The 27,729-nt window shown below is 36.4% G+C and overlaps 1 protein-coding gene across 1 annotated transcript; it reads left to right on the top strand.

The window, feature by feature from the left end:
• The first annotated feature begins 4,062 nt into the window (after positions 1 to 4,062).
• Positions 4,063 to 23,121, top strand: LOC126823618 (histamine H2 receptor). The gene is made up of 2 exons (XM_050552565.1): positions 4,063 to 4,216; positions 15,530 to 23,121. Exon 2 carries the CDS (start codon positions 16,736 to 16,738, stop codon positions 17,726 to 17,728), a length of 993 nt encoding a protein of 330 aa, XP_050408522.1. The 5' UTR covers positions 4,063 to 4,216; positions 15,530 to 16,735; the 3' UTR covers positions 17,729 to 23,121.
• The last annotated feature ends 4,608 nt before the right edge of the window (positions 23,122 to 27,729 follow it).

The raw sequence follows: 27,729 nt of genomic DNA, 5'->3' as shown, positions 1-27,729 counted from the left end.
CTGTATAAATTAGTTTTATTTAAGGTACGTCCCTTTACACTCAAATACATGCGATATCAGCGATTATATTGGTTGACTTAGTTAGGTCTTTAAACAGGTCTCAATCAAAATATAAGCTTAACATGCTTTCGTGTGTAAAATATTTGCTTAAAAGACCGGATAGCTTTATAAATAATCGGGCTGAAGATATCACCTTTAACTGCATTTGTAGTGTACATTTAAAAACCTTTTATCTGATGTTAAAATAATTTGTTTTGCGATTGTTAGCCGAGCTTACCTTCTATCCAGTAACTATTATTGCATCGTTATCTAATAACACGTGAAATACAAGAAGCAGGGTATTAGAACATCAGATTCACAAAAATAATTGGTACTGCAATTGTATTTGTAATGGACAGTTTATACATGGAGAGTTCATGTCAGTTGTTGATTTCATCAATCATAAATCTACATGTAAATAAGTATTCAAATATGAATAACAATAGCATTCACCGCAGACGCCCTGTTAGTATGGTGGAAATTTAAGTCTCATATCTACATTGGTAACCATTAGCAATGTAAAAATTATATTAATTTTCAAATTTTAGTATAATATACATTCTGTATATATAATTACTGAATACATTGGGACTGTCATAAATACAATCACTCATACCAGACATGTTAGTATAATGGACATTAAAGGCCCACATGTAAAATTTATATTAATGAACATGGTTGATTTCTAACGTTGAGTTTGATATAATATATTCTGTATATATGGTTATACTGAACACATTGGGGTTTGATGAATATTTTGAATACATGGAGCATCAAATGTTACTAGATATAAAAGAAATGTCTCACATTTTTTGAGGGGGCGGAGTTGTAATAGCATGGACCCGACAAAACAGTTGTACATGAATCTTACTCATTTTAGAAATTAAGGCAAACATTATCACAAGAGATAAAACGTGGTCTCCTTTCTTTGTTCTATTGTTTCTTTCTGGAGCAAATAGAAACGAATACTAATGTTGATATCAGATGGATTACATTTGATTACATTTTCAAAAATACACTTCCCATACATGGTTTTATAAGTTTCAGTCATATGAATGATGAACATAAAGATTTTATTGCGATCTGACTTGGGGAAAGCCCCTTCGTTTGGGGTTAGATTTCGCAATATAAAGCTTTCAATGCATGCATCTTTATGGTGACCATATTATAAGACCTGTGAAAAGAGTTAAGACGTGGTCTGACGTGGTCTGACGTGGGTAAAGCCCGACAAATTCAGGTTAGATTTGTGATACTTTTACCCCCGTATGGATGCTCACTACAAATTAAAGACTGGTAGGTGGAGGCGTAGAATTTATTAAAAATATTGCAAATGATGTCAGCATTTTGTGGTCATTAGAACAGTTGTGGTATCTGGCACAACTACCTGATGTTTTAGTAAACATAATTACATGTAATATACCTGATTTGACATAGCAAACCTACTTGTATCTACAATATATAATACATTTGACATTACCAACTTTCTAGAAGTAGACCCAAAAAGTTAAAATTTATAATTCTTTTTAATATCTGATATGACGCTACTGAATAATTTTTATTTGAAACGCATATCTGACAAATCGGATTTGACGCTATGGAGTAAACTGAAAGCACAAAAGGGGTCGAAGTCAATGAGTTAATGGTTTATCAAGACTATTTGTATAGCGAAAATTGATTTTACATTCAGACTATATTGAATGTAATGGCATCTACAATGTAGTTATAAACGTGAATACGTATAGTTTGTCTTAATTTCAATATTTATGCGTCATTGAATTGTAAGATAACTATCCCGGTTTGATCATCGAAGCAAATATTTAATAATGATAATGGTGACAATATTTATATAGCGCACTTTTAACGCGTCGGACGGAGCCACCAGGTCAATTAGTGTAGAATTTAAATATATTTTTACACGAGATTAAACACAGATCATGGCGGTGATAATAATACATATCTGTATTTTTCACGGGTTAATTTATGCTTAAATGAACTCAAATTGATTATTTTAACATTTAATTATGAAAATTAAATTGAAATATTTAGATAATCTCTTGGATTTAATCGGACTTCCGAGAAAAATATAGGCGGCGCCGACTGTTTGGCTATATCATGTATATTATGTCGATTCAATATATCTTTGTAAATATTGAACGGAATTGAACTATTTTTTGGACTAATATTCCCTTTAGAGATTCAACTTTCACAATATTGTAATTTGCGACGCATTAAAATTTCTGAAATGATGATCAGAAACGTAATCTGAGATATCAGAAATGAAATGAAATGAAATGGGGTTTAACGTTCTACAGTTCTGCTCCGAACTGGGCTAATGAAGACGGGCATACGCTATACAGTGTGCTATGAGGGAATTTTTGCCCGGACAGCGGCACTATGGCCTACTCTTATATCGAATTCCAACTGTCAAGGGATCTTTTACGTGCACGCCAATGTGTACACGGGACCTCGGCTTTTCGTACCATCCGAACGACTAGACAGCTGTCCTTGTCAGGCCCCCCGTCCTGCATCACTGACAAGGGGGAACCACGCCGGAACTGAGATATCAGATACATGATGATACCTGTTTGAAGATTTCTTGTTTCGCGTCTCCAGACATATGATGACACCTTTAAGCTAGTAATTATTAGTAAGTGGCTGTGGAGCACGAGGCAGGGTAAGCTTTTACAAATGGGAATATGACGATATGGGCCGTCGTATGCTTCCACAAGTGTCATATCCCTGCAGACAGAACGTTTACTGTTATTGCTTTTGTAGAAGGATGGAAGTACATCGACACGAGTGGTCCGACAATTGCGTTTTAATATTTGAAGTTTTGTCATCGATGCAGGTGGATTGGTTTCGATCTCATGCTTGTTTGTGTCATTGACTAGGGTTGTCTGCCTTATCTCGTGGGTTTTCTTGCGCTTTCCCGACCCCACCCCTGCAATCGAAATGACTTACAGTGTGTTTAAAAGACGCTAAACCCAATTGTCAATTTGAGATATTACAAGCTCACATGAAAACACTTCAGGGTACACATTTACAGAAATTTTAATACTTCCCTTGTGCAGAAGACTGCGAGGTTCGATTAAACCGATGTACCCGTCAGACAGCACTATTTAACAGTACACACCTATCATCTAGAATTTTAATTGGATCGTCAGCGAACCATATCTATAATGCAGGAATATTGTTGTTGCTGTATAATAAGTATACTGTTATATTGTTTTCTGTGGCTTTATTATGAATAAATCATGTTTACATAGTATTACCTCGAATCACTCCATTGCGCAATAAATTATGCGTGTGAGTTTAAAGTGGCAAACGGAGATACGGGGGTTTAACGTCCTACTTTTCTGTACCAACTGGGCTAATGAAGTCAGTCTTACGCCATATAATATGCTATGAGGGATATTTTGGTCGGACAGTGCCGCTACGGCCATCTCATTACGAATTTCAAGTGTCAAGGGTTCTTTTCCGTACACGGGACCCCGCATTTTCGTCCCACCCGAACGACTAGACACTGTCCTTGCCAATGCTCCCCGTACTGTACCACGATGAAAACACGCTGGAAAATCTCTGGGAACTTTTTCGACCAATAACGGGAGCAACCCCCCCCCCCCCCCAGGATTCCCTGGTTAGTGAGTTAGCGCCTTTCTCCCTGAGCCAGGGACAAACTGTGGTTAAATCTGTTCACAATTAAAAGTTAATTTTAGGATATGGATTGGCGCAAATTTATTCATATGAAACAATGGTTTGAAAATTTACTTTTCCAACCAAAACTGCAGGGGGTATAACGAATTTAATGGATATAATTCTAGACATACAAATATAAGTTAAAGCCAAATCATATTTTTATCTAATCATTATGGCTTTATGCAAAATTAAATTTTGGAATCAATCTTAGTCGCTTTAATGCACCATTAATCTCCCAAAGCCTGTAGAGCAAATGGGAAAAGTATACGATCCTACACATGCTATTCTGAGTAACCATGGAAACCGACCCAATGATTGGCACCGCTTGGTAATAGAAGGCTTAAAGTACAGTCAAGTAGCCATTGCTGAGTGTTGTAGAAAATTTTACATGAACTCTGTCTGAATCCAACCCGATGTTTGATATTCCATAATGATAACGCAAGATGTGAAGCAGAGGATGTCATAGTATATTATATTGAATGTAAGTAATTAGTATTTCTAATAGATAGTTATTTTAAGACATGGTGTGTAGAGACAACTATGAAATATCTCGATCATAAATAGCCTGCGAGATATAACGGTTTTTCCTATTATTTACATCCTGTGAGCCAGTGCTTCTAGTTCTACGTTGTTTCACAGTTATTCACAGTTATTTTGATCTAATAGATAAAAACACTGATTATTATGTTCAGTTATAATGGTCTAAAACAATTATTTTATATTATATATTATACGTAATCATCAGTGTATTAAATCAATGTCTGTAACGTCTGGTATATTGTATTTTAACAATTATTATCTAATATTCATACTCTTCAATATATCAAATCAATGTCTATAACGCCGGTGTATCATATTTTAAAGTTATTGTTTTAATGTGGGGAATTCAAGTTTTGATTATAACGATCTATTAGACAAACAATGATAGATAACTACATTCCTTACTCCTGTTCAGATATATTGTGGCAAATCTAAATTAACTCCTGTAACTTTACCATTCGTGAAAGGTAGATACATTACATAATGTCAAGTGTAAAATAGCAACATTGACGGATGGGGTAATTGGTAATACATTGAAATGCCCAGTATCCTCTCTCAGAATAATTAAAATCACATTTTATTTACGGGCTTACAACGGATTTAAATCGATATACCGGCTATTTGACGTTGATTTAACTCTATTCTACCCGCACTAAGCCACGTATTGGTTTATTCCGTGTTCTTGCTGGGATATTTCATAGTAGTGTGCAGCGTGCGTTCCAAATGGCCCTGGGTGTCCAGATTAATCCCCCCCCCCAAAAAAAAAAAAAATTCGTGTGACATTTTTTTATTTTTTGTTCGTTGAAACGAATGTTTATTCTTTAAAAGCAGGGCAGTAGGACGTTAAACCCCATTTCATTTAATTTATACATATGCAAAAAAAATTTCAAAGGATAATTTAGAATGGGGGTTAGAACGGGTGGAGCGCGTTTGACAAGCACGGAATGTGCGCGTTTGACAAGCACGGGGTGTGTGCGTTTGTCGAGCACCATGGGGTTCAAGGGGCAATAGCTCAAATACGATTGGGAACGACTGGTATAAACGTTTGATTAGTATTGTATTCATTATTTATTTATATATTATTTCCCTTTCTATTTTTTAATGTTTGTTATTGAGCCTATTTTGTATTGGGTATCGCACTCGGCACAAACTTGCGCGCAGGGGTCATTAGCAGTGGGGGTGGGGCGGAAGACCCGGAGAAAACTCCCGAGGTTGGACAGGTGACCCTACTCCTTGCCACGCACAAGCGGGGAATCGAAACTATATGCCACGCGATTTTACGCACACGCGTTAACCATTCGGCCACCCAACCCCAAGGATGCCAAGGGTGTATGTACGTGCGAATAGTTCAGTTCAGATGACAGATTACATACGATATTGTGCCCTGATGGCGGCGTCTAAGACTAATTAAACATACATTATGCAAAGCTAAATCTGCCTATTGCAGGTCTTTCTTTAGACTTGAAATGTTATATAAACTATTAATTAGACATCTATTAACATGAAAAGACCTTAATCAACTCCCGATGTCATCTTATGTGTCGGATTGTCACTGGATTTGAACCCGATCTGCTGTTCAACGCTCATTGATGATTAAATAAAGAAGTGGATAACTGAGACTATGTTTTTCATCATACCGACATTAGTAATAATGACCGAGGCGCGGCCGAAAAACTAATCGCTAATATCTCGGTTCAGAGTGAAGCAATTTAACTGTAATTTTCAGCATATTCCCTTTACATTATCTAGTTTTTAACTATTACAGTGAGAACTGACAGCTCTTTATCTGATTTTCCATAATGTATCTTTAATGTTCGTCGAATTTCAACTGTCAATGGCTCTAGTACAAGCCGACGTGTACTGGAGAAGATGTTTTTCGTCTAATAATATTGGCTAAACATTGTTTCTTGTCATGGCATCCATCCAGCACCACTAACAAGAGTCAATCGTGCTTAAAATTCCGAAAAATCTTTTTCAGCCAATGTCGAGATACATCAATAAGAAACTATGTGCAAATTTTGTTTCTGGATCAAAGATTGAAAGTTGAGTAAATTCTTAACTTAAGTCTGAGAATGCTAAATGTGAAACCGGGACCTGGTTAGCGAATCAGCCTCTTTCTTAGTGAGAATGTGTCTATTTAAAATGTGCGTTATTTCAGTATGTGTTTAACGTTCACTGACAGACAGATTGCAGACACGGCTGGGTTTTAAAAATAAATGGTCAATTACAGTTGATTTGTTTTATGGGCTTAGCATATTTTCTTTAATGCATAGCCAATTTAATTGTTAAATCAATTCAATAAAACAAAGGACAGTGCATAATATAAACATTGTCTGGAACAATTGGGACTACACCATACTAGTTTTTGGAGTGCGTGTTAAGATATTTTTATCGTACAGTAAAATACTTATACGACTTTTTATTATGTCTATCTGGGGAAATCTTAACACTTTTACAGTATGTTGGAATCGAATCGATTTCCAATGTCAAAATTTGGTTGTCAAGGATACAAATTGAGGGTTGCGATGAGCCGTATTGTAATGCCGAACCGATGGGGATTAAATTCGGGTAGATTATTTAGTAAGCAATAGTTTACGGTGACTTGGTATCTCTGTAAGGGCAGCTCCAATTATTAACGGTATTTAGTAAATTATATATTAATAACTATGTAAATATAAATATAATTTAACAAAATTAAAGCTTGGGGGGGGGGGGCATTTTAGATAGCGATTTAGACGAATCAATAAGTTATATAGACTAAGAAACCAGGGCTGGCTATGTTTCACAAGAGGCATTATGGGCGATTAGATAAAGAGTTGGCTGCTCTCGCTATAATAGTTAAAAAAAATAGATAACGTAAATAGAATATGTTGAAAATTTCATTCAAACTTGCATGTTGCTTTCGTGACCTTAGCATTTGATTTACTCGCAGGCTTCAATGGAAATAATGCGTATCGATAAACTAAATCGCTTGAATTTCGTAGTTTTATGATTTTTTGGATAACAGAAACTATTGATAATTGTTACCAACATATGTGATATTCTGGCCTAATCTAGACTGTAAATTATTGTCGAATTTTAAAAGCATTTAACAACTTTTAAACTAATCCACAAATAGCCAATATTCCGATGCCTAAATTTGAAATGTCAGCCTCACGGACTCTTTCAATAATACTTTGAAAATGCCAAAGTGTCACACTCCTTATTCGATAATGCCTATCTATTTTACTAAATTAAAATGATTTTCCCCAATATAAAATACTCTTGGCCCCCACATAAAACCTCTCTGGTTTACGCTGTGTTATTAACGAAAGCCTTATAAGAAATAATAATAAATTTATGATATTAAAATTTAATTTCAAATAGGCCTATAACATTTTTCAATAAACATATTTGAGATTATTGATTTATCTTCTTAAAAATCATCATAACCCCATAAAACCACGAGTAAATACTTTGCATATGCCATATATTGTAGGCCTGTAGACCTTCTAATATCAAGAAATTGGCAATTTTAAACTATTGTAGGCCTACACGAAGATATTTTTTTATAGATAAGAGTGCTCTTCTTTCCATGACATTAGATATGTCGTGCGTTGAGATGCTAGTTCATGATTCATTTTAATTTGAATAAAGCGAGGGATTTACGTAGTGTGTGCGTAATGCGAAATTACCCTTGGTCACCGCTTTTAGCATTTTTTGCATCCCAGGAGGATGAACTACTAAATTGCGTGAAAGATTCACTAATGTCAAAATGGAGATTTTCAGAAACGTATGATATTGTACTGCAGACCGGTAACACGGTTTTACTGGGTTACTGGCACTTTGGACTAGATGATTTTTTTTTCTTTATTTATCTGTTATATTTCTTATTAGATCTACCTAATACAGTAATTATATACTGACACTTGTACACGCGGTTTACTGGCTTAAAACTGCAGCCGATTCGTATAAGTAATTCAGCATTTTTTTTAAATCACACCGTCCAAACATAATTATTATTTCATTTAGGTATTATTTTATAATGTAAAAAAAACTTAATTGGGCAGTTAATTGTAGTCATCAAGATGTACGTGCCAGAGAGAATACAGTGTAACCGCCAAACTAAATTTAAGGATATTATTGACTCTAATTCAGCGATTAAGAACAATGCTAAAGTTTTATTGCGTCCTGAAATGATGGGTGCCTTGAATAGCTTAACCGATCCATTATCTAATGTGGAATGTTATCCTTTAGAAATGGTTCGCCATCCAATCTATGTAACAAGACAGTAAATCGATATAACATCAAAAAAGACAAATAGGTTTAAATATAACATGAAAATCAGGCTTACTGAATGTCGTGTTACTTTAGTGATTAGTATTATTACTCCTGCGGGCTACGTCATGATAAAAATGATCAATCACATAGACAGCATCAGATAAGCTATATTTATATTATATTCACCTATCATTCTCATCACATGGGCTACAAAACACAATTCATCTCGTACTCAAAATTTATCTCTTAGGGTAATTGACCACGCAAACAATAACAGTGTAGAGCAAATTTGGCACAGGTAAGACTTAAGTAAATATAAATCAACCGTGTCATAACATACAACTGGATTGAACTTACCTGTGCTTTACTTTGTATATTATCTGTACGAGAAGTGGGCCATAAAAGTTACAAGAGTTTATACTTTCGATGAATACAGAATTCGCAAGAAATTTTATTAAGATGGATTGGGAGGGAATATAATATAGATCCATATTTTGATATAGTGAGTAGGCTACAGGAAAAATACATTTTGCTTTACATGTGGCTTCCGGCCAAGGTGTGTAATATTTTTGACACTGCTATAAGCATTTCTTAAACGCACAGTAGTCTTAACGATCCATTGTCATTCTCCAATTTGCTCAATTGTGTGTTTAAATGCACACTTTCATCTTCCTCTTGTCTTGAGGGTGGGGGGTCAGAAGGGGCCCCAAAGGTTGAATAGCTTAAAGCATATCTTTATCTAAATACAACATTGGATAGGGATAATCTTATTAAATATTATAAAGAATTACGTTTTTGTAATCCGTACTGTATTTTTACGATCGTTACTTCGGTTCCTTCACATCAGTAGAATAGTCTTATTTAGTTTATGTGTGCGCTTGTTTTTACTGGTGTCTAGATAGTTGCTGTGTGTGGTTTTGCCCTCTTTTAAAAATCTAGATGTTACATTAAGATAATGCATTCTGGGTCTCTAAAATAATATCATTGACCTTAAACAGCCAATCAAATTTCTCGATATTCTGAGTAGGTCTAAAGATTTCGGAAGTGACGACTTGGCTCTGAAGAATTATGCGCGAATATCTAAAATGAACCGAGATCTTTGGGTTATTAACATACATTTCAAGTTTCATCAAAATCGGATAAAATTTGTGACTTCCTGAGTGTCCACAACCTAAAAACGTGATAAATCCTACAATCAGGAGCCATAATCTATGAAGTTACCGTCCGATAAATGCTAATATCGACAGGAACCGAGATCGTTGGGATATAAACCTATAGTCCCAGTTACATCAAAATCTGATAAAAATTGTGAACTGTAGACTGTCCGCAAACAGATTGTGGACGGACGGACGGACGGACGTCGCGACGGACAGGGGCGACGACTATATACGTCCACATGAAAATTTTGGGCGCAGAAAAACTGTTTTCCGGGTTTACCTTTCCAAACGCATGATCTCCGAGATAAATTCAAAATTGCAGCCCCTAAATCATTTATTATTACGATGGCTTTTAATATACATTTTTGTTCTACTTTACTGAAAGCTTTTGTATGCTACTGAGTGCCATAGTCAACGTATAACGCTTTACTCTAGAAAGAGAAATGTGGTCTCTAATTAAACCATAAATATTAATAGAAAAAAACGGTTAGCTCGACATACAATTCATCGTAATAAGTATGTACTTGCAGTGCTGTGAGTGCACACACCGAGAGATTTTGCAGAGGTCTTATTTATTTATAAAAAATCTCTCATTGATTTGAATTCATGTTTTACGGTCTATTGGATTTCTAATCAATTTCTCACTATCAACAACAGAAACCTAAATTTAATTGATATTGAACAATACCTTATTAAAATTAACCATCTCGCCTAATTAGCTAATTATCGAAACATTCGAAGCACTGAGATGCTTAAAATAACCCTCTAAAACCACGCAATAAATCATGTGTACGATATGTTTGTATACTGAAAGATAAAACTTTTTAACTAAAAGCTAACATACTATCTAATGGAAACAACCACGATATATCCAAATAAGAGGGTGGGGGGCGTGTGCGTGTGTGTGTGTGGGTGGGTGTGTGTGTGTGTGTTGGTGGTAATCAGCGAGCACCCCCTGCAATGGCTAATGTCTCCATTTCTTTCAGCTCTAGGAAATTTAGACGAAATCACTACTTATTTATCAAGAAAATTAATAGACAAATGAAATGAAATAAAATGGGGTTTAACGTCCTACTGTTCTGCTCCGACTGGGCTAATGAAGACGGGCATACACCATACAGTGTGCAATGGGGGAAATTTTGCCCGGGCCAAGGGATCTTTTACGTGCATACCAATGTATACACGTAACCTCGGTTTTTCGTGCAATCCGAACGACTAGACAGCTGTCTTTGCCAGACATTGACAATGGGAAACCACTTTGGAAAATCCCGATGAACTTTCTCGGCCAATGCAGGGATCCAACACGCGACCTCTTGGCCAGCGAGCCAGCGTCACACCCACTTAGCCACCGTGGCTCGCAGATTAATAGAGAAAAGAAAATCTCGAGAAATGAAGGAATGGGGCTTGCGAGGCATGAAAATTTAAAGACCAGATTTAAATTTAAAAGATCAATATTCGTCACAAGAAAAAAATTAATCATAGATAGAAACGAGTTAATTGTAGATGATCTAAAACTTAAAAGGTGAGATCATGAAATCAACAGAAGAAAATGTAAATTTTTGATAAGGCTACTTTTAACTGTATGGATTGAAATGCTATATTTGACGTTTATTTTGCCATTAATTACCACCTTATTAATTATACAGACCTATCCCGGATAAAACATTTGAGTCAGAAATAGATGACACACCTTTGTTTGTATTTTTTAAATAACGGTATGGGAGAACAATAGACACATTTAATGCTTTTATTGATTGTCGTTATCGTCAACTACAGATAGATGTGTGTACGACAAACAAACAACATAATCAACTAGAATCAATACTGCTCATAATTAATTAATAACTTATACCCCAAGGTGAAGATACAGTAAAATCGTATGGATACGTCCACGTTGTGAAGTTGGATAAACAACCATTTATTTGCTACCTTCTATTCTGGCTAATAAAACAAACACTAATTATCGAGAATCATTGACGTTGATCGATAATTGTAATAAATGAAATTTGGTTCAACGTCCTATTTTTCTCCACCAACCCGACAAATGAAGACGAACATACGGTATAGTCTAAAAATTAAAGCCAACTGCAGATTTCGTCAAGGTCGCGAGATGTAAATAGGTTAGAGTGCGTGATTGTTGACGAGATTGTGGGTTAGGGTTTGGGCAAGGGTAACGATTAGGTCTCGGGTTAGTTAGGGTTAGCGCTAGCCCTGTTTACATCTCGTGACCTTTGACCAAATCTGCAGTTGACCTTAATTTTTAGACCTAACCCTGACAAACGCCAAACAGACATTGGATATCCCCGGCTCGTCTGATTGCTGAGCCACCGTGGTTACATTGTAATAAATATAAAATGGTCAGAAATACTGTAAAGCGTTATTAAAGCGACCTACTTTATTGATCTTTTTTCTTATAGATTTATTTCGTTAATTATTTATTCCACCCACGCACGCCACAGAAAAAAAAGAAAACGTTAATTAATGTTACAGGGTAAGATTAATATCCTACAAATATTTTGAGATAGTGCATTCAAAAGATCAGGTTTACAAATTGCTAGTATTTCTAAATGAAATGAAATGGGTTTTAACGTCCTACTGCTGCTCCGACTGGATTAATGACGACGGGCATACGCCATACAGTGTGCTATGAGGGAAATTCGCTACGGCTTACTCTTATACTGAATTTCAACTGCTAAGGACTCATTTACGTGGACGCCAATTTGTACAGGGGACTCGGTTTTTCGGACCACCCGAACAGCTATACGATGCCCCTTGTCAGGCCCTCCGCCCTACACCACTGACAAGAGGAACTTTCTCGGTCAACACAGGGATCGAACACGGGACCTCAATGTTAGCGAGTCAACGACTTACTCACTGAACCACCGTGGCTACACTGTAAAAAATATCCATTTTTTATGTGGCCGAATTCCGTAATTTAACACCTTTTTTCTGTTAATCGATGGATTTTTTGGAGAACTTGTGTTAATAGTGTGAATTATTTCTTCAAATTACGTATTTTATGTATTTCTGTGGATTATTCAGTATTAGACAGGAAATTTCCGTGAAATTTAGGGATAAAATGTTTTATTCCCTTCTATAATGGACTTAATTCTGTTATTTTACGGAATAAACGGTGGAATGACAAGGAAGTTCCGCGAAATTTAGGGATAAAATGTTTTATTCCGTTCTGTAATGGACTTAATTCTGTTATTTTACGGGATAAACGGTGCAACGATAAGTAATAGTATACATATATAATCATTCCTAATAATCATCATGTTATAGTATTCATTTCAAATTATTAACCATAATATGAAGAATCATATTTTGTAACGTTTGGTATATTAATTGACGTGTATATCTAATTTCCATTATTTATAAGATCTATAAAGTGTATTGTTATTCATCATACGGAAATCAGATTGTAAGTATTTTCATAGATATGTAAAAATATGTTTTAAGGCTGCGTGTGTTAAGGTTGTAATATCTGGTAATCAAGCACGCTTAAATCCGGATAGTGCAACCGGTTGGCCTGTGTAAGTCGGTTTGTCTCTATGGCAGAGTCAACATACCTGCGAATTGATAATACCGAAAACTTACATCTGAAAGCCTCCAACCACTGACGAGTAGCGGTTTGTGATACCTTGCTCTCGATTCTTATATATATTAGCGAAAAGAGGTTACGTTTAAAGATTATCTGCGATATCACTTCGGTGGAAGCGGACGTTAAATAAAGCTAATTCACGCACGCGTATAAAGTCAATGGTTAATTCAATGAAATTTTTATCACCTTCATGGTCAGGATTTTTTTTTCTGTATTTGAAAATGGAATTTATGTTAATTGAGGGAATTTCTGTAAATTACAGGAAAAACAAATACGGATAAAATTTTCCTGGTAATTTTTGTTTCCGGAAATTTTTACGTTTTTTCACGGAAATTTTTGTTACAGTGTACCTAGGATTTTCAAATACATACGCTTATTTCTTCTATTGAAAAAGAAAGCCCAGATTGAATGTGGTTATATTTTTTAGAAAATATTTTAATTCACTAGGCGTGGTTTGTTTAGATACGTGGCTTTGTTTTGCGAAGAGTATACTTGTGTTTGTACGTTTAAACGTTAAATGTTAAGATTTAGTTGATTAGTGATCATCATTCGACAGGAGGTTCGCTTTGAAGATGTAACCTTGATATAAAATGTAGGTTCATTCAGATGAACATAACCTTTCAAGTTAGTGTTATATAAAAGAACCAAAAAAAAACAAACAAAAAAAACCCCAAAACATACAACGTAAATTGTAAAAGAAACGAAAGTACTTTCTAAGTTTGATCAGACTTAAATAAGGGCATACACCCTGAAGGTATTTTATAATGATTCTAGCCTTTGAGTGGAATTATTAGAGCATTGAATATAAGATAAAAAGAAATTCAAGTATATGCATTTGCAATCTTTATTTTTTTCAATCTTTTTTATTTTTTTTATTCACCTTATTCTTCGACAGTTTCTATTTCTGTTCTATAAAATCAACATTATTCCTCGTCTGTCATGTTTGTTAAGATAGCAGATCCACGATGACGAGTAGACAGAAATAAGATCAATTTCTATAATACAACATAAGTACGTAGATCAGTTGTATTAGCCCACATTGAATGTTTTGGGTCAATTCTATCTATCGTCCGTCTACAGGTCCTGGTGGTCGTTCTAGAGCTAACGTTATCGTTGGCTCGTCTTTTAAAAACATATTGTAGTACTTGCTTGTATTATTAAATTGAAGACGACTATCTATGGAAGCCTATAACTACCATTCGTAATTTATACTTTTCGACCCTTCAGGACGCGAAAGTCGACAAAATGTAAGGTGACAGCACGCGCACCAAGACCAAGTAAAAATCGACTCGACAATAGGAAATAAAGAAATAAACACACCGAAATATTAGCGCCACTCGTTTTGTCGTGACTTCTAATTTTCGAGTAGCATTTTGGTTTTCGAATTAATCATATTTTTGCATTTATGCATGTCAGTAAAAAGTGATAGGCATAGGCACCTACCAATCGAAATTGCAAGTCGAAAAGTAGAAATTAGGAAATTAGCACACTGCGATATTGCCGGCCTATTATTCTGGCCTGCTGTCGTGCTGTCGAATTTTAGAGTTTCGCATCGAAGGTCACATTTGAATACGCGCAATGTAGAGACTACAGTCGTGTGGGCGCTCTAAAGCGTAAAGTTTCCATCGGATTGAAAATGGCTCTTATTACCCGGGCAGACAAAAACGTTTGATATTGTTAACATATACTTAAGACATGCTTTCAACTTAAGCTTTCTGATTTCTCCTTAAAATCCAACCATTGCTGAGATCCAAATCTGTAAATTCGAGATTAAAGTGGGTGCCACATGTATTGATTACAACTTTAGCCACATCTTCCAGAAGGAAGTATGTGTTAGATGGACCTTTTATATAGTCAATGACCCGCCTAGTGAAAGACTGATATTCTAACCAATCACAACGGTTTTGGACAGACTGCTAGTAGTCATATCTTGACAATATTGATCACCGGGACGAAAATAAAGGTCGAATTTTAATTGGAATGACTTAAAGCATAGTGGTGGTGAATCCGTTTTTACTTTTGGGTTGATAGCTTACTTGTATCCAGATCACTGTGATTATCGTGGCTATATGAACGGAGCAGCATTTTGGGTTGAATACTTATTTGTACCCAGATTACTGTAATACGTTTGGCGATGAACCGGATTACTGTAATATGTTTGGCGATGAACCGAGGCGCAAGCGATATTTATTTTACTTTCCCTTAATTTACTCATCTTTCTTTCTTATTTCAGGTTTATTGCCGACGTTCGAGATACCTACTGTATTGGGAATCATTACAAAAATAGAACCCCATCAAAGTCTCATTAAGCAGATGTTAACAGTATAGGAATATCAGAGGACTAATGTGAGAAGAATTCCACTGGCAATCTCCTCCGCGTCTCGATTGTGTTAGATTCTACAGCTGATTGATATCACAAAATCAGTGTATGGATTCTTAGTGGTGTTGGGAATATTGACAATCGATATTCTGACCTTTTGATATTGTACTGATGTTTATAGAATTGTGACTTTTGATAAAAGACACGACGACTGATTTGATAATACTTCTATTGATAATTACCTTGGGTTAGATTATTAAACTCTTTTATATCACGAAATATGCATTCAGATTCCTAGAAGAACGAAAATCTATTATTTAACCTTTGGTGCTGTTTCGACTAGGAAACGAGTTGTTGTCGCAGGAATTGGGAAGTTGCTATACTACACGATAACAGAGAGATAACTTGAGTGAGAAGCACAGCGGAAGTTTTTGTGTGTGTTGGTCATCAATATCGGATGGTGACGTGTTAACATTTTACCGTATTCTCTAGTGTGAGAACGTTATACAGTGTTACTCCAGGCGGTATTACCACTCAACTAAATGAAACTATTAATGCGAATTATGTATTAGTGAATATAACATACTCTGTTTATACGAATATTGTTTTTAAACCAAACTGACAGTTGGCTTGAACTCTCTGAAAAATATGATATATTTCTATGCTTTTGTTAGTGAAAGTGCCTTTGACGTTTTTGCTTTATGCGCATCTTGGGAGTTTTTTGCCGGAATTCTCTGAACTTTTTTTTAAAAGGCCTATCAGATATTCTTCAAGTGTTGGTCGGCAGATGTTACTGGTTTTGCCAAGTTAAGTGAAAGACGAGAGAAGGGGAAATAGAAACGTGTTAAACAATGTGCGTAATATGAGACTGGTTGTGCATTCCTATTAGCTAAGTTGTACAAATACATACCATACTTGTACTAACAGGTTGTTTTGACTTCAGAAAGTAGGTAAATGAGCCAATAACGTACCAAGGATTGGCTCCACTGTGTGTGCAATACTCTATATACAATCCTGGTGTGAAGAAAGTCCAACTGTAATTAACTTCTGTTTTCGAGAATATTTGTCATCGTTTGAAAATCGTATTCTTTAAGGAATTCACAAATTAAGAAGTTCCAAATGGCTCTCAAATATATGAACGGAACTAACCAACCAGCCATCTTCACACACATGACATTTACCACAATTTTTGTTACGTTGGCTATAGTAATCAGTAACTGTTTAATTCTTTTGGTAATATCTTGGACTAAGGCTTTCAAGAATGTCAACAAGTGGTTCCTGCTTTCGTCAACTATCTCGGATTTACTATTAGGATTGTTTGTGACTCCATTTTCGATCTTCAATTCCTTATACAATTCCTGGGTATTTGCTAATGATATTTTCTGTTGTATTGAAGCTTACGTTGCGGCCGCATTGCTGATCGCTGGACTTTATTCCCTTGCGTGGTTGCAGGTGGATCACTATGTGGCTATTCGCAAACCGGATCGCTATAAGTATGTCATGTCGCCTACCAGGTCAGCCTGTTGGATTGGGTTCGTTTGGTTGGTCTCCATAAGCTTCTGCATGCCACCGCTCTTTTCCTTACGTCGTGCCAGATACTACAGAGAGGCTTTCATCTGCATCATTGAAGCTAAGCAGCAGCGAGCTTATTTCATGACAGCGGGTCTCTTGGTTGCTGGTCCGGCCATCTCGGCCCTGTTCTATACCAGTTTTTATATGTTCACCAAAGCTTACAAAAAACAATTAAAGTTCTATAATCAGGTATTCGTGGATCGCGCCAGTCGACCTCTCAATTATAAAATTAATCTGATTAACTCTACTATCTTTATCGTCTGTTGGTTGCCCTGGTGCTTGCTAAGGGTTCACCATGCTGTCGTTAGTCGCGACAAAAGAGCTTCCCCGGAGTTCCACTTTTACTTTTTGTGGCTCGGCATTAGTACGGCATTTGTAAAGTTTATTGTTTATGTTTGTAAGAGTAAAGAATTCCGTGATGGACTCCGAGAGAGTTTTAATGTACATGCTGATAATTGCGATTGCCCACGTTGTGAACCTCATCACAACATTGCATGTGCGGATGCATGTAACGAAAGTACCAAATTTGTACAGGTTTAGTTACATAATGATCATAGACTTGGGTTTGGTGTAGGCCTAATGATAAAACATATTTTAATTGATGATGTGTTGAAATATCTGAACTGTTACAATGGGTCAATGTGTTGAAATATCAGAAGTAAGCTGTCATTAAGACCCATACTTACACAGATTGAGACGAATGTATGCTAAAAAGACAATATCAACTTTCCAAAAGGTTAAGAAGACAATAGGAACTTTACACAAGGTTAAGAAAATAAGAAAACAATAGAAACTTTACACAAGGTTAAGAAAACAATAGCAACTTACAAAATATTAAGAAGACACAAGCAATTTACAAAAAAGGTTAAGAAGACAATTACAAAGTGTAAACGACAATAGCAACTTTACAAAATGAAATGGTGTACAAATGGAATCAATAATTACAATATATTATTATATGAAAATGTAGACGATTTTTTGTGGACAAACTCAAATGTTAATGTCATCTAAAACGACAGCCAACTTCGTCTGCAGTATTTAACAAGAATTGATCAGACAAATGACATCTAAGCCTGTAATAAATATGCGTACTGTAATGTTTTCAGGTTTAGGTTCCAAATCCAAATTGTCGCCGATGTGTAAACTACTTTAAATTGTGATGTAGTTAAATTGCAAAGTTGCTTGAGATTGGATACATTTTTGGAGACTTTTCTTTCATTCAATTCCCGGAGTATAAACCTTACTTTTTATCAAATGACTATAATTCTTATGGAATCTGAAATCAGGCGTATCTATGACGGGATAAGAACTATTGTCTCTGTAAAACAGAACCTTTGCCGGATATCAGCATTAATATTAGAATGGAGCAGCTAGAAGTACCTCTAGACATATATGACTTTTGCATTTTAACGTACAGGGTGTTACATGTTACTGATATTTTATCGTGTTTTTTTCAGATATAAGTATTTATTACAATTATATGATAAGACCTGTCATTCTGTTATAGTGCCACGTTTTGTTTTGTTTTGTTTTTTTGCAATTAGACTAGACATTTCAAAAGATGGACAATTTTTTCCATATCTTATTTTTATCCTATATTGAATAAAATCAAGATTCAAAATATTTTGAATAACTTCATGCTGTATTTCTAATGTGTCATGTCACGCTGTCTGTGCCTTTGCCTAACAACATCGCGAAGTAGTGTGTATCATGACCGGTTGACAGAAAGTAAAGCACTTTTGGTCAATGAAATCGCGCCTTATATGAAGGGGGAATCAATGTCCATGCAGTGGCCAAATGCCATATACTCGATTATCAAACAAATGAGGATTATTGAGTATTGCTTCGTAAGTCGTGTAGTCACCGACAAACAGCTCCTGGTGTGCACAGGCCTTTGATGTTCCACCCTGTTTGGATAAGCTTGTGACCTAAAGCATTGTGCTGCTGTTTATCGGCCACCTCGAGTTTGTGTGTGACATGGAATGAAGTTAAATGGCGTTTAACGTCCCATTTGGCTTTTGTGTGAAAAGGCGTCGGATCGCATTTATAGCAAATAAGGATGTTTGGGCAATAGACATAATGAAAGAAAGATTAGGCATGATATAAACCCAAAATATGAACAGGGGTGAAAGAAATGATTTGTTTATAAAAAAAAATTTTCACCCTTAAAACAACACATTTTCCCCCCTGTGTGTTCTGGTTGACTTTATGATCTGGAAGTGAGCATTATTGAACCAGATCTCCATTTCCATAGCCGTTTTGGGTAATAATTGATGATATTACGACGGAAGTGTAAACTGTCATTTTTCAGATCGATCATCGGAAGTTACAATACTGGACCACATTTCAAATCGTAAGCCTTATTAAACCGCTGTACAAGATGATTGACCCTTACGGTTACGCTCAGTAACATCATAATGGCGTCGATAACACGCGCGTTGTGTATATTGGACGTAGTAATACAAACTGGTCCGGACAAAATTGACGCCTTTTACTCATTAATTTTTATACCTTAGGGTACTATTTTAGATACCAATTTACAATTTACACTAAATAGAAAACTTTTTTTATCCAGATGTACTTCAATCACCTTTATTCGTTTCTTAATTTAATTTGCAGTAGAAAAAAAACTAATATTGAAATTATTATCTCACCCCGATATCATCACTGTCAGTGATATTGGCGGCCATCAGTTTGGTAAAAATGTAGGTTGTTAACGCGTCCATAAGACTCGTATGCTGCTCTCTATATATATAATGCAAAAACACCTGTGGTTTTCACGCATTTTGTAATATTTTAACAATCCCCATTCTTCAAACAAGAGTTATATCCCTTGTATCGAATACACACCACCAAACACGGTATTTATATACGCCCACAATTTTTATCTGATTGTGATGAAACTTGAAATGTATTTTTATTGCCCAAAGATGCTGGTTCCTTTCGATATCGGATCGTAACCTCCTGAATTATGGACCCTGACTGTACGAAAAATCGCGTGTTTAGCTTGTGGTCCGATTTAGAAAAACCTTTCGAATATATGACAGTTACACTGTAATGTGGGTTGAGTTCGAATTTCGTGAAAATTTGACCAAAACTGCCGGGCAAAATGGCCGCCCCTCGAACGCAAATAGTGTAAACATATGGTATATCACGGTTGTGGACCCTTTAGAGGTCACAATTTCGTTCCGATTTTGATGAAACTTGAAATGCATGTTTATAGCCCAAAGTGCTTGCTTCCTTTTGATATTCGCTCATATCGGATCTTAACTTCCTGAATTATGGCCCCTGATTTTACGGCTTGTGGTCCCTCTAGGGGTCACAATTATTATTCGATTTAAAAAAAAAACAACGTTCGAATATATCACCGTTACATCGTAATGTCGGTTGAGTTTAAATTCCATTGAGACTTAGCTTCGAACAACCAGTACGGTGGTTGAAATTATTGCACACGTCTTGTTAAACCTTCAGAGGCTTATATCTTCGCTCGCATTAGAGTAATTTGAATGAAATTTTAAAATTATTTATTTTACATTATCTATTTTCGAACTATTATAGCAAGAATGGCTAGTTCTTTATCTAGATCTTACATAATGTATCTTTAAAATATATCTTTATGTCCCAAACATCTCAGCCCCTTTCGATATTTGCGCACTTCAGGCCATAACTTTCTGGATTATGACCCCTGATTGTACGAAAAATCGCTTTTGTTTTAGCTTGTTCTCTATCCACCTCTTGCAAAATGTGGGCGTATCTTGCCTGGCAACCGCTGGTTTTTCTATGCAGTTACATTCGTTATCAAGGCTATGTCCGTCCACTCATAAGAAATTATGCCATTTTTGTACTTTTTCGCTTGAATGTAGTGGTCTTAAGCAGTGGGAGGAGAGCCGCGGACGCGGAGAAAACGCACGAGGTTGGGCAGACGACCATAGTCCTTGTCGTTAGGATTCCCCTTTAGAGCGATTCATGCACAGAACAAAACTCCAATAAAGGAGCTATATTTTGGGCTTATTTTAACATATATGATAAGACGACTTACCATTAAAAACACCATTTATTAGAGTAGAGTAAAAATAAACACAAAGATTTTTTTACAGAATCTGTTGGTGTCATAGAGATTTGCCAATTTTATAGTTTTCTGTTTTAGGTTTTAGTAGTAGTTGCTGCCTGCTGCCGACTTTCATTATTTCTGTTTTATCATCGTTGAGTTTTAATAAATGTGAGTCTATCCATTTACGAATATCTGATAAACAGGCACCGAGTTTGCATATCTCAGATGGTTCAGAAGAAGGCCCAAAAGCTATATAAATTTGAGTGTCGTCATATACGTCATTGGTTACAATCAACTAAATTAAAAATTAAATCGCTGAGTCTAAGCCAAAATTTTAATCAAGTTCGTAACTACGTATTTTTGAAAGTCCGGCGAGTAATGAAGAATTTTTTTCATGGCTTCACTGATAAATAAATGAATGAATATTGTCACGTGAATGTCTATTTTGGGCAAATGCTTTCTGCCTGCAGGGTTCACTCCCATTTCGACTACGTCCCATTTCGACTACACCTCATTTCGACTACAAATTTTATTACCCTCAAAATCTTGACCCCCAACTAATCAGCAATGAGCTGTTCCATCGATTAAGAGATTTAATTAAGGTAATGATTATTGTTAAAAATAGCTTATATTTTGATTCTGGAACAGTATACAGTGATCATATCACACCTATTCTATATAAACTGCACTGGCTTCCTATAATTTTTAGAATTGAATACAAGATTTTATTATTAGTTTTTAAATGTATAAATAACATGGCACCTATTTATCTTAGTAATCTTTTATGTTTTTATGAACCTCGTCGACAATTACGGTCTTCCGGTGACAATTTTCTACTTATTAAGCAAAATACTAATCTTGTCAGTTTGGGCAAGAAGGCTTTTGAGGTTGCTGCCCCAAAACTATGGAATAAACTTCCTTATTCCATTGGGTCATGTACTTCTCATTTAAGATTTCTCTTAAAACCCACTTGTTTAATAGGGATTTTAATTAATCATCTCTGTCATAATTGTATCTATAATTTTATACATTACTTTCCTTTTTTTTAATATCATATTGTAAAGCGTCATTGAGCACTTTTGTGGAAATGACGCTATATAAACGCTTATAAATAATAATAATAATAATATAGCTTGTTTTCTTTAACATCAAAGCAAAAATATCAACTCAGAGTACATTTTAGTTTTGGACAAATATTTGTAATTTTTGGAGATTACATTGAGTTTAATGCTTACTTATCTATATAACACGAATAAATTCAAATTTTGTACATTTATTCTTCAAGTTCACTATAATTCAGTCAAAATTTTTTTTATCTTATTAGAATTACTTTATGACAAATATTGTTTTATGTGTTGACGGGACTTCGTGAAATAGAATGTAGGATGTTTTATGGAAGAATCTATTTTGGCTATAGGGAGGGTATATAAGTAGGGATAATAAAGCCACCAGACCATATAATCTGTTGTCATAAGCTGTAGGCGAATTGGGACGTAGGCGAAATGGGAGGGTATCGCCTGCAGTGCACGAGCGAACCCCGACTGAACTTTTCTCAAGTTAAAACATGTCAGTTTATATAAAGCACAACTGTCTGAGGCTGTGGGTCATTGTACCTTTAGTACAAACAGCAAGACGTCAAAGGAATTTCATTCAACATAAAAGTAATTGACACTTAATATAATAATGTTAGATAAGACTATTTAATAGACCTTTTAGAGGCCTGTATAAGAAACGATGTATATATGGGTTGGTTATTTTGCACGTGGACAAATTTTGTTTTATAACGAGAGATTAGTTTACTCCATTGACGCTTTTCGTGTTTATTGAGGGGTGTCTGTAGTTTTCATGTCCCAATTCCTAATAATAAAAAAAAAGTTTAATATCTTCTGACTGTTTGATTAAATACCATAGTCATAACCCTTCACTCGTGTTTAAAAAATATGGCGTGAATCATGTCGGTGTAGCTTTTCGAAATCGACTTATTTTGGGGTTGTTGGGTTGGGGTTTTTCTTGCTATACCTGAATTACAATGATTCAATGCTATACCTGAATTACAATGCTTCAATGATGGTAACTTTATTTTTTTCCATTCTCAGTGGAGCACGGGACTTTCTTTCCCACGATAATGACCCAGAGATACTCCTTGCTTCGAAAGTACTAATGAAGACGAATTTCCATTTAATGTGCTTTGAGGGGGATTTTACCCGGACAACGATGCTGCGATCTACTTTAATTTTGAATTCCAACTGGCAGGGGTTATTTGAATGTGTATGCTAATATGCCAGCCCCCCACCCCCATCATGCAACACTGACAATGAAAAACCATGCAGAAAAGTGGAAACGATGCCGAAAAATCTCGATACCAAGAACCTCCTGGTAAGTCATTTATATGACAGATCCATAATCAACCGCCTAGAGCAGCGGGTGTTCGCGATTTTCAACGGATTCAAACACAAACGTCATTTAATAATTTAATTTATAAATTGATAATCGAAATCGAGACTTTGTTTATTATCGTAACAATGGCACTTGACAAACGAGGCTATATTGTGAACCCTTTAAAGCCTGATAACTTCGCTCAGAAACGTGTCAGTTGACTAAAACTTTCAATATATTCATTTTCCATTATATATATATATTTTTCACTTATTATAGCAAGAACGGCCAGCTCTCTATCTAAATCATTTATAATGCATCTTTAATTACATAAAAGTAACTGTTTTTATGTTATAGAGGATTGTATTTTTGTCACAAAATGTATTTTCCGCGTACAGATCCGCCTTCTATATAAAGAATTACATAAATCTGCGCCTATACAAATATTAGATTTGCATAAATAAATTGTTTTGCAACTCTGATTAGCATCTTGTCACGAAACGTTTTATTGGTATTGTTGTTTACGTGCATATGGTACACCTTTACTTACAATCTGTACATGGGAAAACACTACAAAATAAAATGAAATGAAATGGGGTTTAACGTCCTACTGTTCTGCTCCTGCTGTGTTAATGAAGTAGGGCATGTGCCATGCAGTGTGCTATCTGGGGAAAAATGCCCGGACAGCGGTGCTACCGCCTACTCTTATTTTGAATTCCAACTGTCAAGGGTTCTGTTACGTGGACGCTAATGTGTAAACAGGACCTCGGTTTTTCGTCCGATCCGAACGACTATACGTTGTATTTGAAAGCCCTCAGTTCTATACCACAGACAAGGGGGAACCACGTCGGAAAAATCCCTATGCACTTTCTCATCCAACGCCGGGATCGAACATGGGACATAAAGTTCATGTCATATTATGATTGTTATGGGTTTTATTATATTGTGAACTTCAGGCACGCTCACTTGGTCTCATGACGACGAATATTCAGTAGCAAAGACAAATGGGACCCATCTATCACCAGATATTCGAACACAATTAAAAAGAGCAACGCTACCGCTGCAATATACGTCCACATTTCTGTTTTGATTTGATATGTTATATTTTAAAATGAAGAGAATGAAATTATTAACAAAAAGAGGTGGTCGGGGCATGCACCGAAATAAATATTTATGCCAAGTTCCAAGATGATCCATTCAGAATTCCAGCCTGTAGAGAAAAAAAAACACAAAAAAGGGCGTGGTTCTGCCCGTGGGGGTGGACATGGACCAATATAAATAGGTACAACCCTATGATGAATCATGCCGAATTGGATCCAAATCTGTTAATAATTGAAACCTGTAGATTATTTAGTCAAAATATTAACAAAAGGTTGTTGTGACACCACCCAAGGGGCGGATCATGCAACAAAATCAATAGTTGCCGTCCAAGCATACCAAGTTCCAAAATAATCCTATTAGAATTGTGGCCTGTATTCGATAAACACAAAAATTGAACGTGGCTCTTTCCCTGGTGATTGGGACATGCACCAAAATCAAGAGCTGCCGTCCTTAGTCAATAAGACGATGCTAAATTCCAAGACGATGCATTAAGAATTTTATTGTGGCTTGTAGGCAACAGACACACAGAGAAAAATTGGGTGTGGCTCTGCCCCTGGGGATCGGGCATGTATCAAAAACAACAGAGATCATCCTTTCAAAATGATCTGTTAAGAATTCCGGTCTGTAGGCAAACACACAGGCACAAACAAAAATGGACGTGGCTGTCCCAGAGGATTGGGCATGCGCCAAAGATAAAAGAGGTCATCCCATCCATAGGGTACAAGGGATAAGTATGAAAAGTTTTCAAGATGATCCATTAAAAATTGTTGCCTGCAGGCGACACACAGACGCACAAAAAGAAAACGGGCGTGGCTCAGCCCCTTGTGGTCGGAACATGTTCCAAAATCATTAGTTGTCGTCCTTAGGCTACAAGGAATATTTATATGCCAAGTTCCATGAAGATCCATTCAGAATTGCGGCCTGTATACGATAAACACAAAAAATTGGGCGTGTCACAAACACACACCACTTGGCAAACCTCAGCAGATTCCAGCTCGACTGTATGACGGTAAGTGATATGTACCAACGCCTATACAATTGAGATGCGGCACGATTTCGTTATTACTTATTCACGAAAGCAAGCAGAACTTGATGCAGGCGATTTGAATCGCTGTCGCCATTGTGGTAGACGATAAATGACTTTTCGCTCTTTCTTGTCTAAGCGTTAATTCAGAGCCTCCCGGTTTGTATCGGTCGTTCGCAATCTTTTTGCCAAGAGTTAACAAAAGTAAACCGGCCTTGAAGCACGCGATCCCCATAGCTGTCGCCACTATATATGAAAGCCGATAAGTACCCCCTCACTCTTTCTTGTCATAGAGTCAATTCAGTGTTCTCCGGTTTGTATCGGCCATGCGCAGTCTCAGAGAAACTAAAATTTGAAGCTTGAACAATAGAAGTTCACATGACAGATACAAACTGACTTTGCCTTCCGGCTTTAGACTCATAGAGAATTGAAGGCAAGAAGGTAGGACACCTTGCTCCGCCACGGCCTCGCCTTGCTCTAAGTTAATACCGAAATATTATAGATATGAATTTATAATAAAGATATATTTTATGGTTGATCCGTTACACTAGGTGTCTCATAATTCCTCTGAAGACAACACGTTGCAATTTGAAACTGTGACAGCAAAAAACTGCAAGCCGAATTGTATATTATGTAATCTGTTTAATGGGGGGGGGGGGCTTATGTCAACAACTGAGAGCGACTGAATTCGAAGCGCTCATTTCGACTCAGAACTAATAGCGATTACACTTAACATGCGATTTAATTTTTATCATGTCATCAACAAAATGGCGAATACCTTAGAAGACACACCCCAAAGGCATGGTCGTTCTTGCCGCAATTATGTTAATACATTATTGTCGGCATCATCAACATTTGAAAAGAGGCACACGTCTCTTATCACGTGATGTTATTTGTATGGAAACGAATTGACGCCAGTTGTAAGAACGATCATGTCGACGGCAACTAGTTGTCACTAGCTGAAGCGAGATTTAGAAAGTTAAACATGGGCAGCTGGCTTCAACTGACTGAAACTGTGGCTGCTTTGGGTTGTAAGGGGAGCTCAGGTCGACCTTTTCCAGTTGAAGCCAGTTGCTCCCAATTGCCGAAACGTCTGCTGCTTTCAGATGTAAGATCGACATACCCAATACCACCACCACCACCCATTTAACTTATTCTATCAGATATTCTATCATAAGTTTGCTCCTGTGTTTTGTTCACGGACGAGAATCCGACCAAAGGGACTGTTTATTTGAATATTATAAATTGGGAATTATGTTTTTTTTAACGTTTAATACACAAATCCGACCAATTCACGCTAACATTGGCTTTTTTTATTATTGATTATTATTATTTCAACGGTCCTGTGGCACATATATACTCAGCCAAATTTAAAACTTGACAATCGGGATTTTTGGGACTAGATTTTTAATATTTGGTTTAAGGCAACTATTTTAATGTTATGTTGTGCACAGACGACCTTGACATCAACAGAAAGCAGGAATACGTCTCGCCGAAAGTCCTTGACATTGATAACGTTCATGATGTCACAGTACCCCTCAAAATGAAATTCACAGACTTGGAGAACAATCGGAATAAAGTGTTTAGTAACGGTTGTGGCCTCCTCTAGCGTCTCGTACTGCCACACAACGTCTTCTCATGGATCTCAGAACATTAGTAAACACTACCCGAGGAAGACGTCGCCACTGCTCAGCAAGAGCATGTTGAAGGTCCTGCAACGTCAGTGGTGGATTCACTTGCTGACGAACACGTCGACCCAGTTCGTCCCAGATGTGTTCAATAGGATTAAGGTCGGGGCTAAGCGACGGCCAATCCAGGACTTGGACACCGGTAATTCTGGGTAGCAATTGCTGTATGGGGTCGAGCATTGTCTTGTTGAAACGTTAGTCCAGGCCCATGTCTGCATAAACGGAAGAAGAACAGGTTGCAAAATCTGATCCCTGTACTGGACAGCATTTAAGTTCCCTTGGACAACAACAAGAGGAGAAC

Source organism: Patella vulgata, chromosome 6, assembly GCF_932274485.2.
Source record: "Patella vulgata chromosome 6, xgPatVulg1.2, whole genome shotgun sequence".
In the NCBI taxonomy this organism is placed as follows: Eukaryota; Metazoa; Mollusca; class Gastropoda; family Patellidae; genus Patella; species Patella vulgata.
The sequence above is the reverse complement of the archived record's forward strand: the minus strand, read 5'-3'. Positions and strand labels throughout refer to the sequence as shown.